Raw genomic sequence first — 16,756 nt, 5'->3', positions numbered from 1 at the left:
GTCCATCAATGATTTACAGAAAATGAAACTTTATAAGAGACTTCAAATTTTTTGAAACCATTAAATTTTGAAAATTTAACACGGGTTCAGAAAAAGATTTTTCGGTATTTTGTTCAAGAGGAAAAATTTGACAAAAAATTAAGTCAAAACAAATTGATAGAATAACTGAACAATTTGGCCAATAAGCTCTTCTTTTTGACATTATCCTTTCAAAGCTCGCTAGTGTAGAGCGAAACAAATTCCCTTTCTTAATAGTTACAAGCAATTGCGTATCAATAGCTGCAGTGAGTCAGCCGCCATGGCCTATTCAATATTAAATACACAGCAGCATTGGGCCATGAATAATGAATTCTTTCACTCAACGCATTTCACGCAGCATAGCTCTCTCTTAATATTCCGTCAGTTTAGACTAAGTCTAAAGTGTTCACAAAGTCGACGGTTAAATAATTATAAACACTCTGTAGTATCGGTAATTGCGGTGGCAATTATCCAATTAGCAATACTACACAAGCAATTGCGGGTGAAATTTGAAATAAATCTTATAAATCTTCATAACTCCTAAACAGATTACCTTTTTTGGATGAATTTTTGCGTCAAAGTTTTATTTGGAAAACTAATTCAACCCAACTTTAAAAGTGTAGCTGCATTTCAAAATTATTCTAAAACTATTCAAATTTAAAATAAATAATATCATGTTGTGATAAATCATGTTGGATAAATCATGTTGTTCTGCTACCCAATTTGTTTTGATGTTCAGTAAAAAAAATTCGGAACTATTGAAACATCTGGGAAGGTAGCATAGGTTGCATACAAAAAGTTGAAAACATTTTTTCAAAATTAAAAACTCTTAAATGAGAAATTACTTTGATCTAATTTGTTCCAAATAACGATTGCCCCCTGCTTCATGATCACCGAGTAAACACTTGACAAATATTGCTGTCAATTGACAATAATTTTCCAGTGTTTAAGGATGATCAATTAGTCCCAGCAGTTTTGTGGCCCATAATTCAACATTCAATTTTAAATTGCTACATCAAATTAGAAATTCAGTTCGTTCACTATTTAGATTGTAAGAAATTTTACGCCGAGATCTTAAGTTGCAAAAGACAAGTGAATAGTCCAAAAACTAGACACAGTCGTAAAATTTATTTTCAAATTCTTAAGAATTCTTTAGCAAAAAATGATTTGAATTAATTTGAACTCATTTTTCAAAAGCAAGCTTTCCATTGCCACCTCCGTTATTAGAATCAGATAACAAGTGATTGGAATACACTTCAAGAAACTAATTTTCAACTGTTAGTATAAATACTGTGGTTAGATATCACAAATGTCAGATACCCGATAACACTGGGAGTATTAAAACCTAATCCACGAAGAAATGAAACCTTGAAATTCAAGCCGACATACAGTCCCTCATTATTTTATGTCATATTTTGTATTTCTTGCATAAAAAAACCAGTTTGAGCTACTAGCCCTTCAACTTATCATTTTTCTCACTTCTTAAACTAATTATTAGATGCTTTCATCAAATTATAAATTACTGCAAAATGAGAAGGATATTAAATTTGACAAATGTTTTTGATAAATAAAGATGGGACTTTATTCTAGATGAAAAATCTCAAGATATATGAGCAGAAACTCAAGAACTCAATCAGAGAATCGAAATAAATATTCATCTAAGGGTTTCTTATGACTTTAAACAGTAAAGTTTGCCTGCTTTTTTAAACTAAAAGGAATTTTCAGTAATCAATGAACAAACTATGCCTTTCATTTACACATGACAATCAAATGTATTCCAAAAACACTTGTTTACTTCTTTATTCATTAAGTGCATTAATAAAACCATAAATACTACTCAGACAAATTTGACTAACTACAGTTGCACATTGTGGTTACAAAATTGTGCGCTCAATTTATGATTAAGCATTATAATAACAGGGCGGCGCGGTAATGTGCGATCGCACATAAGGTTCCGACCCCGCTCATCCACAATTTTGGCATAATTGTCTACCAAACGAGGAACAGATGGAAAAACACAAAATTCAAGTATTTTTCAAAAAAAAAAAACTGGTGTATGAACAAAAAGATAGCCTCCAAAGCAAATAACTCAGTGGAGTAAAAAATGACGCATTAGATTGATGAGAAATGCCGATATTAAGAAAGCAAGCACAGACGAACGGGTAAATCAAACAACAATAACAAACATTAATTACATCAAAAAAATTATGTCCGTTTTAAAAAACAAAACTTAATAACAAAGTTAAAATAGCGTCAGATAAAACTGAAAACAAACAAAATAACTTGTAATTCACCAGCAAAAATGGTTATTTAGCAGTTCATAAGAAAGCTTGGTAACAATTAGACAAAAAAGAACAGATACTTTAAAGTTAGAAGATTCAATGAATTTAAAAAAAAACAATTAATTTCGAAGTAATGAAAACCATTAGGAATCAACTAAAATATCCGATAGGTGTACAATTGCCAATGCTTCTATAGAAGTGAATTAAGAGCTCTTGATATTCAATTTTTTATGCAGTTACAAAAAGAGCAACTAATAGACATTAAACTATTAATCAACTAAAACTTGCCAGAAAATGCTTTGGAAGCCGTAAAGCCATACTTTGGCCCCCAAAATATGTTCGACTGCACCTTCATCGAACAACGATAATGTATTATGTGGCCGCTCATTATTGAAAATAAGCAACAATTAGATAAAGAAGAAAAAACGCAAAATTATTTAATACTTGTTTGTTTTCGAAAAACATTTATTTCCAAAGACATAAAAGCCATTAATTACAAAATGAAAAAATTGAATTGGTTCGATTATTCTTGCAAAGGAAGCCCTCGAGACCTGCATTTATCCAGAACAAGTCTTACTTCTACAAAAAGAACGTCAAATATGACAAAAATCAAAAATTTGTAATTTTTTTGTGAAAAACCCGTGTCGAAGCCAGTAAAGTCATAACGAATTCTTTAAAAACATAAGATTTTGTAACACCAGTCCCTTTTGACACCTTCCCTTGACTACAATAATGTCATCTTTAACCTTTAATTAACGAGACCAGGTAAAAAACAGACAATAAAAGGAACAAAATTGCGAAGTTGAAATAATTTTTTTCATTTTGGAAAACAAATGTTTTCAAATTCATGAAAGCCATTATCTATCTTCTATTATCAGATAATCGGCTCATCTACTCTTCCAGGAAAAGCCAATCAAACCGGGTCATTGTACAGGAAATTAAATACGATTAAAAAGACAAAGTAAAAACTACAGTTAAAGAAAAAATTTAAAAATTCCATTAAATTCTTCGAGAAAGTACTGTCGAAGCGGTAAAGAACCACAATCTATATCATTAAGGATTTCAATATTATCAATTTTGCGTTATTTTGAACGCGAAAAATGTGATATGTGAACTGACAAAAACGTGATAATTTGACAAAACTAAAAAACATAATTCAACATTCAATTTTAAATTGCTACATCAAATTAGAAATTCAGTTCGTTCACTATTTAGATTGTAAGAAATTTTACGCCGAGATCTTAAGTTGCAAAAGACAAGTGAATAATCCAAAAACTAGAAACAGTCGTAAAATTTATTTTCAAATTCTTAAGAATTCTTTAGCAAAAATTGATTTGAATTAATTTGAACTCATTTTTCAAAAGCAAGCTTTCCATTGCCACCTCCGTTATTAGAATCAGATAACAAGTGATTGGAATACACTTCAAGAAACTAATTTTCAACTGTTAGTATAAATACTGTGGTTAGATATCACAAATGTCAGATAACCGATAACACTGGGAGTATTAAAACCTAATCCACGAAGAAATGAAACCTTGAAATTCAAGCCGACAAACAGTCCCCAATTATTTTATGTCATATTTTGTATTTCTTGCATAAAAACAACAGTTTGAGCTACTAGCCCTTCAACTTATCATTTTCTCACTTCTTAAACTAATTATTAGATGCTTTCATCAAGGTATAAATTACTGCAAAATGAAAAGGATAATAAATTTGAAAAACGTTTTTGATAAATAAATATGGGACTTTATTCTAGATGAAAAAACTTAAGATATATGAGCAGAAACTCAAGAACTCAATCAGAGAATCAAAATAAATATTCATCTAAGGGTTTCTTATGACTTTAAACAGTAAAGTTTACCTGCTTTTTTAAACTAAAAGAAATTTTCAGTAATCAATGAACAAAATATGCCTTTCATTTACACATGACAATCAAATGTATTCCAAAAACACTTGTTTAGTTCTTTATTCATTAAGTGCATTAATAAAACCATAAATACTACTCAGACAAATTTGACCAACTACAGTTGCACATTGTGGTTACAAAATTGTGCGCTCAATTTATGAGTAAGCATTATAATAACAGGGCGGCGCGGTAATGTGCGATCGCACATAAGGTTCCGACCCCGCTCATCCACAATTTTGGCATAATTGTCTACCAAACGAGGAGCAGATGGAAAAACACAAAATTCAAGTATTTTTCAAAAAAAAACTGGTGTATGAACAAAAAGATAGCCTCCAAAGCAAATAACTCAGTGGAGTAAAAAATGATGCATTAGATTGATGAGAAATGCCGATATTAAGAAAGCAAGCACAGACGAACGGGTAAATCAAAGAACAATAACAAACATTAATTACATCAAAAAAATTATGTCCGTTTTAAAAAACAAAACTTAATAACAAAGTTAAAATAGCGTCAGATAAAACTGAAAACAAACAAAATAACTTGTAATTCACCAGCAAAAATGGTTATTTAGCAGTTCATAATAAAGCTTGGTAACAATTAGACAGAAAAGAACAGATACTTTAAAGTTAGAAGATTCAATGAATTTAAAAAAAAACAATTAATTTCGAAGTAATGAAAACCATTAGGAATCAATTAAGATATCAGATAGGTTTACAATCGCCAATGCTTCTATAGAAGTGAATTAAGAGCTCTTGATATTCAATTTTTTATGCAGCTACAAAAAGAGCAACTAATAGACATTAAACTATTAATCAACTAAAACTTGCCAGAAAATGCTTTGGAAGCCGTAAAATCCTTTGGCCCCCAAAATATGTTTGACTGCACCTTAATCGAACAACGATAATGTATTATGTGGCCGCTCATTATTGAAAATAAGCAACAATTAGATGAAGAAAAAACGCAAAATTATGTAATACTTGTTTTTTTCGAAAAACATTTATTTCCAAAGACATCAAAGCCATTAATTACAAAATGAAAAAATTGAATAGGTTCGATTATTCTTGCAAAGGAAGCCCTCGAGACCTGCATTTATCCAGAACAAGTCTAACTTCTACAAAAAGAACGTCAAATATGACAAAAATCAAAAATTTTAATTTTTTTGTGAAAAACCCGTGTCGAAGCCAGTAAAGTCATAACGAATTCTTTAAAAACATTAGATTTTGTAACACCAGTCCCTTTTGACACCTTCCCTTGACAACAACAATGTCATCTTTAACCTTTAATTAACGAGACCAGGTAACAAACAGACAATAAAAGGAACAAAATTGCGAAGTTGAAATGTTTTTTTTTTTCATTTTGGAAAACAAATGTTTTCAAATTCATGAAAGCCATTATCTATCTTCTAATATCAGAACATCGGCTCATCTACTCTTCCAGGAAAAGCCAACCAAATCGGGTCATTGTACAGGAAATTAAATACGACTAAAAAGACAAAGTAAAATCGACAGTTAAAGACAAAATTAAAAAATTCCATTAAATTCTTCGAGAAAGTACTGTCGAAGCGGTAAAGAACCACAATCTATATCTTTAAGGATTCAAATATTATCAATTTTGCGTTATTTTGAACGCGAAAAATGTGATATGTGAAATGACAAAAACGTGATAATTTGACAAAACTAAAAAACATAATTCAACACTCAATTTTAAATTGCTACATCAAATTAGAAATTCAGTTCGTTCACTATTTAGATTGTAAGAAATTTTACGCCGAGATCTTAAGTTGCAAAAGACAAGTGAATAGTCCAAAAACTAGACACAGTCGTAAAATTTATTTTCAAATTCTTAAGAATTCTTTAGCAAAAATTGATTGGAATTAATTTGAACTCATTTTTCAAAAGCAAGCTTTCCATTGCCACCTCCGTTATTAGAATCAGATAACGAGTGATTGGAATACACTTCAAGAAACTAATTTTCAACTGTTAGTATAAATACTGTGGTTAGATATCACAAACGTCAGATACCCGATAACACTGGGAGTATTAAAACCTAATCCACGAAGAAATGAAACCTTGAAATTCAAGCCGACATACAGTCCCCAATTATTTTCTGTCATATTTTGTATTTCTTGCATAAAAAAACCAGTTTGAAAACATGAAAAATGGGCAAATAACAAAAAATTAAAAAATTGTGAAATCCAGTAGTATCAATGCCAGAACACCATAACTTAAGGCGTAAAACCGCAATAAAGACTAATTTTGAATTCAGCAGAAAGAAGGAGCACTCTTTGAATGCTGACACTAAGCTACAAGTTGACCAAATTAAGAGAAAAATGGAGGCAAAGTTCAATAAGCCAGTTTTTATTTAAAAATCAATTATTTTAAAGATCAAAACGACCATAAGCTTTCAAGCAATCAACTAGATAAATTAATTTTGAGCTAATTAGGAAGCCAATAGGACCTACAACTAGTGAGCTTTGATTTTAATTGTTCTGTTATTTAATTATTACAAAGATATCGAATTTGTTTTGGATTGTAACGGTCCAAGATTGGTACAAAACTAGTCCTGCTAATGCTGATTGTCCATTAGGAATATTTAGCTTTTGAAATGTAATTGATATAGATATTTTGTTAGTTAAAAAATCAAATATAAATGCTGCGTTTTTGATAATCAACGAATAAAGTTAGCAAAAAACGGCAAAGTTTTATTTACAGAGCACTCTCAACGAAAGTTGAAGTGGAATTAGCCCCTTTTCAGTCTACAATGATTGTGTTAGTGGTGTTTGGGTGTGCACTTCCTGCAAATTTAATCAGAGTGGACTAAAGAAAGTTATTTCGTGCTGTTTTTGATGAGAAAGTCTGAATTTTGTGAAATAGTTAGCCGGAATTTGTGACAAAAACAATTCAATGAAAATAACCGACAATATAATTTGTCTTTAAACGTAAAATCAACAACATTTTTTGAAAAATTTTATTAAATTTTACCAAAATTGGCGAAATTTTAGTCAAAAATTCCGAAAAAAGGTGAATGAAATCAACGGAAGTCACTCTATTTTCTCGAAAGTTTGAACCTCGAGTATATCTCCCTGCCACAGACAAAAATCAAGAAAAATCTTTTTAATTCCATATTCTACGCTGGACAAGCTTTCTAATGATACAGTACCAACTCTCTACGATGAATATATCGATCGGCCAAAATTGATTGAAGAAAAAAAACCCATTTGAGTATATAGTTCCTCCCCCCTCAAGAGGGGTCGGAACAATTAGGATTTTAAGTACACATAACTACTAAGCCCAACTACGAGAATTGGTCTAACGAAAACCGCATTTGTGATTTTTCAAATGAAATATATGTCTACTATGAAAAATAATGTGTCGTTTAGGTTCCTGAAAGTTGAGCATGAACCCCAACAGAGCAATCTAAAACTTGCTATTTTTCAATCTGGACGGTATTATAAAATGGTTCTTGATAACTTACAGACACGTCGACAATTTAATCAGAAGCTATGTTTGTAAGCGATGACAGCGGTGCAGTAGAGCTTAGCCTGAAGTTTTCTTTAGTTGGTTCTACCATTTCAGAGTTTTTTTCCTTCAGCCAATTTGTAGAAATGTTTTAGCGTGCGTCTTTCGTCCAATCTAATTTTTAGCCTAAGTTTTCCTATTTAAATCAACTAGCAAAAAAGAGTTGAATAAACACCTAAGCTGAAGTAGATATCTTGAACTTTGCGAATTTGAAGCAGATATGTAGCATGTTTAACACACGTATCGACAATCACTAAAACTTTTAACTTTTTTATTTTGTTCAATTGCGATTAGTTAGCACGGTGATCCACTTAACCCTCAAAAGTATTAAATTTAGAGACCAATAATCTGTTCCACTAAAGCGTTTAATTCTTAGATATATTAAAAATCTTACCTCTGAAACCATTTCGATGACGCGATTATTGCTTTATTCTCTCGCAGAAAGCGATGTCCAATTCAAGTCACAGAGCCACCCCGTTAAGTGACAAACAACAGTTATTAGCTATCAGTTCATCAATTTATGCTGTTTTCTCTTACCATTAAAATGGCTCTAATAGTCTTAATACACGCACAGCGTGAATATTGTGCTAGTAAGTGAGAGAAACAATAAAGGACAAAATTGTTCATACCTCTTTGACATAGGCCGAGTTTTGGTAATTAAAAGCCCCCTTGGGTGACATCTCAAGCGTGGTTCAAGCCCAAATTATCAATTTTTATTGTCAAATAAACTTCTTAACAACTCTTTTGATGTATTGTGGTCAATCTTTAAGCGATCTTAAACCAAAATGCAAAATTAAAGCAATGAACCATTTTTTTTTTCAAACCAGAGCAGTGAATATACACTTTATATATACAAATAACGTATTCACTTTCTCTAGTTGTAAAAATCAGATTTGAGTGTAAAATGTTCGATATAACGTAGCTAATATCAACTTTTATTTAATCGACTAATATGGCTAACCACGCATCGTAAAAACCGTGGCACCAAATAAGAAGACGTTAATTCTGCATTAAAATTTAAATTAAGATTTTTACGTACGTGTAAAAAGCTTTCACATAATTGAGAAAATTATTAGAAATACAATACAATTCAACAGACCAAAACGAACACAATCAAAAACAATTTCGGAAGACAGACAAAATAACCGACTGAAGCCGAATTAATTGCTCTCAAACGATAACCGTGATACTATTGATACAGAAAAGTATCTTCACGATGAAAGAATGAAGATAAATTACACCAAAATATATTAGAGGTCGCATAAAACTAATTATTTGATTATGATTGAAATGCACCCTAAACAGTTAAAGTGAAGATTCAGGTTAGGATTTTAAGTAAAATTAAGTCTCAAAAGAATTCGGATCTATTGTGTTTTGGCTCCCACCCGTCAGCTTAGTGGGCTTATATCTTTTACGCCCCCACAGGCGCATGTGCTATTTTTTACATAGTAACGCGCTATGTAACTTGCAAGGGGGGGGGTACACTGGTGGTTGGGGTCAAAAACACTGGTGAAGGGGGGGGGGACAGAATAGATCCAAGAATTCATAGGACTTTAAAAGCCACTTGTCTACTTCACACATAGCTACTCTTTGTACTGCTAAGTTTTCTTTAAAGAGCTAGTCTACAGACTAATATCATCAGAAAGTCACAATGCAGGAATTCTAACTAAATTATGATTACAATTGAATTTAATCATCAGGTATCAATGCTTGGTCTTCTCCTTCGTAACTTTTATGTGCTTGGTCTTCTCCTTCGTAACATAAACCGACTAACGTCGAACAAACTACTATCGAAAAACAGGTAGGGCGATTGAATTCAGAGGCGTCTTTAGCGTAGATTAACTTCCCGGACTTTGGTCGCAGTACGTTTCGGCACTGTACCATCGATTGTTTATAGTAACCATTACTGTACCAGACAAAAGAGTATAAAAACTTTCGTCAGTCTGCCCAGACTCCATTAAGAAACATCTCAGCCGTTTGGTGCATGACCTCAGGCTGACTATCCATTCGAGCCCACTGTCCCTCATATTGGCAGCCTCATTTACATTATTTTTCAACACTACACAGAAAGCGTCACATTTCTCTCATCATCAGACTGTTCTTACAGAAAACATAAAATTATGAAAATTTCGAATAACTCGCATGAAGTTTTTAAAAATGGCGATACCGGCGAAAGCTACTCTAGCTCGAACTATTGACAAAATCGACCGCCTGACAAGTGTACGAGAGACATGCCCCATGCTGCAGATGCGATGCCATATATTGATGCATTTACATCTTTGTGGTGGAGGTGGGTGGAGTTGGAGGTGGTGGAGTGGAGGCAGAGGGCGGGGGTGGTGGATAAGGACAGCAGTGAGATTGTGGTCGGCGTAGAGGCGGGGGATGGTGTCAGAATCAGTTTTAACGGAGTAGTACACTCCAGGGACTTCAAAAAGTTGGGCATTTCAGATTTACTGGCGACTGTTTGTGGTCAATACCCGTTCGTTGTCTGAGAACCTGCGTTAATCTTGAAGAATATTTTGAACATTCATATTCAAGAATATTGAATATTCAAGAATATTCATTTGTATATTCAAGAATATTGATACAATGGCAAAAAGTATTAATTCACCTACAATTGTTGGAAGGTCTACCTGAGTGCACTACGCCTAGGCTGTTAGACATGGAACTAAGAAAACTCATGGAGTTACTCATTTCGCGGCATATGATCCTGTTGTACATAGTCATTTAATCTGGTGCAGTAAAATTCCTATACGATGTACTTATTTATTGATTGTACTTAATCCTGAAGGACATGTGATAAAAGTCAAGTTAAGTCCATGGTTAACCCTTTATTATTTCATGTGTTAGTCTTACCCTAATTCCCGCATAGGAAAATCATTGTTTATTCGAGTTGTGACCTCTGCGAACCAACTTTGTAATTTGTTTCACTCTTTTCGTTTTGCATCTCGAGATCAGTTGCTAAATTTAACTTACTTTTTGATAATCGTTTTCACTTACCTAGTAAGACAGACACGTGAAAGATAGGCAATTCGCTAAGATAAATTTGCTTAAGTGCACTCGACACACAAGATAGCTCAACAAGAAATCTTACAGTGATTTGGATCGCGAATATTTTACTCAAACCCAAGCCCGAGAATGTTCAACTTCCTTCAGAAACGACTTACAAAAACAACCACTGGTTCCTCTGCCGAAGCAGAACGAGAACGTCTAGCTAGAAATGCACAGCTGAAAATGAACTGGGAGAATCGGTGTCAAAAACAATGAGATAGGAGTCATGTGTGGTGATAAACCATGGATACAAGCTGATCGACAAACTGTCTCTATGTTGCACCTCAGTCTGGACACCGAAGGGAGACGAATTATATGCAGTAGAAACCCGCACCTCAAGATGGATACATTAACGACTGAGGAACTCTGGAAAATCATGGAGGACACATTCGGCCACGCAGCATCACTGTTGACAGGTAAATGCTTCTCACCACCAAGCAATCAAAGGGAGAATCCATAGAACCTCTTTGGCAAATTTAAGGAACTGTCAGAAAATTGCAAAATTGGGAATCAAAAAGATACACTAATCAGAGATCTCTTCATCGCCAACAAGCAGGATCCCGGAATTCAGAGGGAATTACTAAGAGAAACTGTCGAAACCGCTCAAGCATTACGTTTAGCCATCAACATGGAACTTGGACAGTGGAATCAGTTACAAATTTCAAGCAATCAACCTACTTTGCAAGTGAACGCAATAACACCACAACGGCCATTTCGTCACCCGAATCAACGGTAAAATTTTTCAGTCTCAACTCGACAAACAAATCAACTGTGTCGAAACTGCGGTCTTACTTGGTCAGCAACTCACAAGGATAAATGTATTGCAAAAGGCAAACGGTGCAATAACTGTGATCTACAAAATACTTTCTCTCTAATCACACTTTTTGATAGTGATAATGAATCGCGAGTACGCTTAACTCAAAATCAATTAACACTCGCTCAGCAAAACTCTATTTTACCACTACAATCACATAGAACACATACCACAAATACCTCGTTTGCAATTCACACTAGCACACCCCCAATAGGGTCCTCCACCCGCATCGCATAGTACGAATACTATTTATTCTCCACTACAAATTGAGGCTGAAATACAACAATTTGATACTCAAAAAACCAAAAGGGCGCCACTCGGTTACCAAATTCAACTCCAATTTAATGAATTAAACCACTCTAACTTGTCCCTCACAAAAGAGTCAATTTCCTTCCCTAATTAGCACTAAAAACTCAAATCCTTTAAATACTCCACGTGCTCAATCGACAAACAAACAAAAGTCGCATTTTGCCTACAAGTATCTGCTTTGAAAAGAAAATCCTCATCTCAAAGAACAACCACTAGAACTTCGCACCGCGTGTCTTTCACAGATGACGCAGCACAACACATGCCCCGCCAATCACCATCACATTCCAGCTTTAGTACCCCGCTTACTGACAGCCCTTAGGTTCTGTCTTTTGCTAAGGTGATTGCGAAAGTGTTCAATACCAACTTGATTGCTTCACTCACGAGCAAAGATGCAGTGCTCATAGAAGTCAGGGACTGCATCTTTCGGTACGATAAATACAGGCTCAAACAACTAAATTTATACCAGCACAGCTATTGCCGGGATCTACACGTCAGTAGTGGCTGTATATGTATGGAAGAGAAGGTGGCCATCTCAAACGCTTTGAAAGACGCATTAACAGAGACCCCCCATGCTAGTCACCCGGGTAGCTGGTGCATGGCATGTATGGCCCAACACTGTTGGTGCCCATACATGAACAGGGATCTACTGGTTCGCGTAATAAAGTGCAAACCTTGCACCGCAATAGGTAAAAATTTAAAATCCATCATTCCCGCAAAGCTATTTCAAGCACATAAACCATGTATAGTCCCGAACCAAAACAGATAGATTTTGCAGGCCATATTAATAATGAAAAAAAAATCATGAAATTTATATTTTAAGATGTATTGATAGTTTTTCTAAATATCGATCTGCTGAATTTTTTGATAACGGAAACGCGTCAAATGTAATTAAATTTTTGGATAATTATATACAAATCCACGGCGCTCCCCGTTCTTTAAGATTCGATCAGAGCTCGTTGTCCTATAGGTTCCCAAATAAAAAACAATTGCACAAAGAATAACAGAACTTTAATTCCTGCTCCAGCAAATGACTGGGCTATCGGTTTAGTAAAAAGATTAATTAGTACCATTAAACAATCCCTGGCATGTATAAAAGAAGCAAATAAAGAGATAAACTTGTTCACCATTAAAGCAGCACTTAAAACAATACTCTACCAGCTCCGCAAACGCATACACAAAAACTACAACGATTTCGTCTTTCGAATCTCACTTGGGAAGACGGGCTAACATCCCGTTTAGTAATATTAGTACAAAACCCCATTCTTCTGATATAAGTTATAAAAAAAAGATGAAACTTATTTAGACGAAGAAATTGTAACCCCAAATGAACTGTTTTCGGAGGACCGTTGGGGCAACTACCGCAGCGATGAAGAAATTGAGAGAAACATGTGCAAGGCAGCTCAAGATGCTCTCTCACACGAACGACTCGATGATGATGAATCTCGTTTTCTTTGCTCGACAAAGACACATCGAGCAATCCCACTAAAAGAGCCAGCAGTTCAACTGAACATCGCCCGAAAACGTCACCCAATTAAGCGCTCCAAGAAGAACCTCGGTGGTTTATGCGAGGTACTGGCTCCTGGTTCAGTGGTTAAAAATTGGACCAACACAAATCGGTGATTCCAGAACCGGGAAAATTAGATGTCACCATTCGCAATAGCGACATAGCAAAATTTGGTACATGGGACGAGCGCAAAACGAAGCTTTCAGAGTATATAAACCGAAGGGGACCACGCATTATAGAGAAATGAACAGAGGCTAAAATCCTTAGTCACACCAAGGAGTTTACGAGAATCCAGAAGGGTGATCGTAATATGAAACACAGAAAGAGGACCACAGCGAGTGGAACTTCGTCCAATCTTGCTCGCGCAATGCAAGTAAGAATGCAAAAAGTGCCATCAAAATTTGGGCGGGGGAGACTACTAAAATAGAATCAAGTTCCGCACCGCAAATCCAAGCTCCACAAAGCTAAGAACTAATTGCACCACAGCTCACGAGCGAAACTGCAGAACTTATGCTACCCTCTACTTTTGCACATATGGAGGCCTTACAAGTATTACCACGATCGATAAAAAGGGCACGGAAAAGCCCAAATTATTTTGGATATGGTAACGATGATTCGTCTGTGGAGTCAACCAACTCCTGCACGCCAAACCTGACACAGCCTCGAAAACGCCGAGCTGGTGACATTGAATGCGTACAACCTTCAGTTGTTCAGACCATAGTAAATACAGCAGCACAAGTGGAACCCATCTACAATCCTTACCCTTCGCCAATCATAGGAGACGATTCACCAACTGATCCTAGTATTTGACAAGCAGATCAGAGCCCTACTGAAAATCTAGTAATCGACGAGGAAGATATGTAATTTCAAACTCGAATTTCTTTAAAACTGGATATACTATTATTTATGATTAGCTAAGATAACCAGTTAATATATTGTTGATAATTATTTAACCGGTGAGTAAGTATTAATATATAACCAAAATTGTAACTAAAATTTTCAATTTATGCAATTTCAATTCTCTTAGAAGGGGAGAAATTTTTATAGTCATTTAATCTGGTGCAGTAAAATTCCTATACGATGTACTTATTAATTGATTGTACTTAATCCTGAAGGGCATGTGATAAAAGTGAAGTTAACTTCATGGTTAACCCTTTATTATTTCATGTGCTAGTCTGTTACCCTACATCCCGCATCGGGAAATTATTGTTCATACGTGTTGTGACTTCTGCAAACCCACTTTGTAATTCGTTTCACTCTTTTCGTTTTGCGTCTCGAGATCAGTTGCTAAACTTAACGTATTTTTGATAATCGTATTCACTTGACTAGTAAAACAGACAAGTGAAAGATAGGCAGTTCGCTAAGATGAATTTGTTTGAGTGCACTCGCCGCACAAGATAGTTTAACAAGAAATCTAACAGTGTTTGGATTGCGAAACTAGTACACAATATCGTTTGTGTACGACATGGCGCAGTCAGCAACAGCGGACCCAATTGGCATCGAATTCTTTTGGGAACAACCCAGCCCAGATCCCACTTTAAAGTGGGAAAAATGGCAAATGCAGGTGAAGTTGGCTCTTCCTTCAAAAGAAAACAATGCATTGGATACTTTACTCAAACCCAAGCCCGAGAATGTTCAACTTCCTTCAGAAACGACTTACAAAAACACAACCACTGGTTATTGTGCCGAAGCAGAACGAGAACGTCTAGCTAGAAATGCACAGCTGAAAATGAACTGGGAGAACCGGTGTCAAAAACAAAGAGACAGGAGTCATGTGTGGTGCTAAACCATGCATACCAGCTGATCGACAAACTGTCTTTCTGTGTCGATTACTCTACTTCTGCACCTATGGAGGCCAAACAGTATTACCACGATCGATAAAAAGGGCACGGAAAAGCCCAAAATATTTTGGATTTGATAACAATGATTCGTCTGTGGAGTCAACCGACTCCTGCACGCCGAACCTGACACAGCCTCGAAAACGCCAAGCTGGTGACATTGATTGCGTACAACCTTCAGTTGTACAGACCATAGAAAATACAGCAGCACAAGTGGAACCCATCTACAATCCTTACCCTTCGCCAATCATAGGAGAAGTTTCACCGACTGATCCTCGTATTCGACAAGCAGATCAGAGCCCTACTGATAATCTAGTTATCAACGAGGCAGATATGTAATTTAAAACTCGAATTTTTTTAAAACTGGATAAACTATTAATTATGACTAGCTATGATAACCAGTTAAAATAATGTTGATAATTATTTAACCGGTGAGTTACTAAAATTTTCAATGTATGCAATTTTAATTCTCTTAGAAGTGGGAAAATGTTGTTTATAGTCATTTAATCTGGTGCAGTAAAATTCCTATACTAAGTACTTATTAATTGATTGTACTTAATCCTGAAGGGCATGTGATAAAAGTGAAGTTAAGTTCATAGTTAACCCTTTATTATTTCATGTGCTAGTCTGTTACCCTAAATCCCGCATCGGGAAATTATTGTTTATACGTGTTGTGACTTCTGCAAACCCACTTTGTAATTCGTTTCACTCTTTTCGTTTTGCGTCTCGAGATCAGTTGCTAAACTTAACGTATTTTTGATAAACGTATTCACTTACCTAGTAAAACAGACAAGTGAAAGATAGGCAATTCGCTAAGATGAATTTGTTTAAGTGCACTCGCCGCACAAGATAGCTTAACAAGAAATCTAACAGTGATTTGCATCGCGAAACAAGTACACAATATTGTTTGTGTACGACATTGCGCAGTCAGCAATCCAAAAGCGTACCCCATTTGGCATTGAATTCTTTTGGGAGAAACCCAGCCCAGATCCCCCTTTAAAATGGGAAAAATGGCAAATGCAGGCGAAGTTGGCTCTTCCTTCAAAAGAAAACATTGCATTGGATATTTTAATCAAACCCACGCCCGAGAATGTTCAACTTCCTTCAGAAACGACTTACAAAAACACAATCACTGGTTCTTCTGCCGAAGCAGAACGAGAACGTCTAGCAAGAAATGCACAGCTGAAAATGAACTGGGAGAATCGGTGTCAAAAACAAAGAGACAGGAGTCATATGTGGTGCTAAAGCATTGATACCAGCTGATCGACAAACTGTCTCTCTGTGTCGATTACTCTACTTCTGCACCTATGGAGGCCAAACAGTATTATCACGATCGATAAAAAGGGCACGGAAAAGCCCAAAATATTTTGGATTTGATAACAATGATTCGTCTGTGGAGTCAACCAACTCCTGCACGCCGAACCCGACACAGCCTCAAAAACGCAAAGCTGGTGACATTGAACGCGTACAACCTTCAGTTGTACAGACCATAGTAAAAACAGCAGCACAAGTGGAA

The 16,756-nt window shown here is 35.3% G+C and overlaps 1 protein-coding gene across 2 annotated transcripts in view; it reads right to left on the bottom strand.

Annotated features, from left to right (window-relative positions):
* Positions 1 to 8,542, bottom strand: part of LOC142354649 (uncharacterized) — a 35,645-nt gene extending 27,103 nt beyond the window's left edge. Inside the window, exon 1 of one of the 2 annotated variants that reach the window (XM_075406994.1) lies at positions 8,354 to 8,542. In XM_075406994.1, the coding sequence (XP_075263109.1) occupies positions 8,354 to 8,404 (51 nt within the window). In that variant the 5' untranslated portion in view covers positions 8,405 to 8,542. Of the gene's footprint in view, positions 1 to 8,118; positions 8,317 to 8,353 lie in introns of those variants that run through there. The other variant, XM_075406995.1, reaches the window with a different exon arrangement.
* Between the last annotated feature and the right edge of the window lie 8,214 nt (positions 8,543 to 16,756).

This window comes from Convolutriloba macropyga, chromosome 15, assembly GCF_964194025.1.
Source record: "Convolutriloba macropyga chromosome 15, txConMacr16.3, whole genome shotgun sequence".
In the NCBI taxonomy this organism is placed as follows: domain Eukaryota; kingdom Metazoa; phylum Xenacoelomorpha; order Acoela; family Convolutidae; genus Convolutriloba; species Convolutriloba macropyga.
This window is presented reverse-complemented; position numbering and strand designations above follow the sequence as displayed.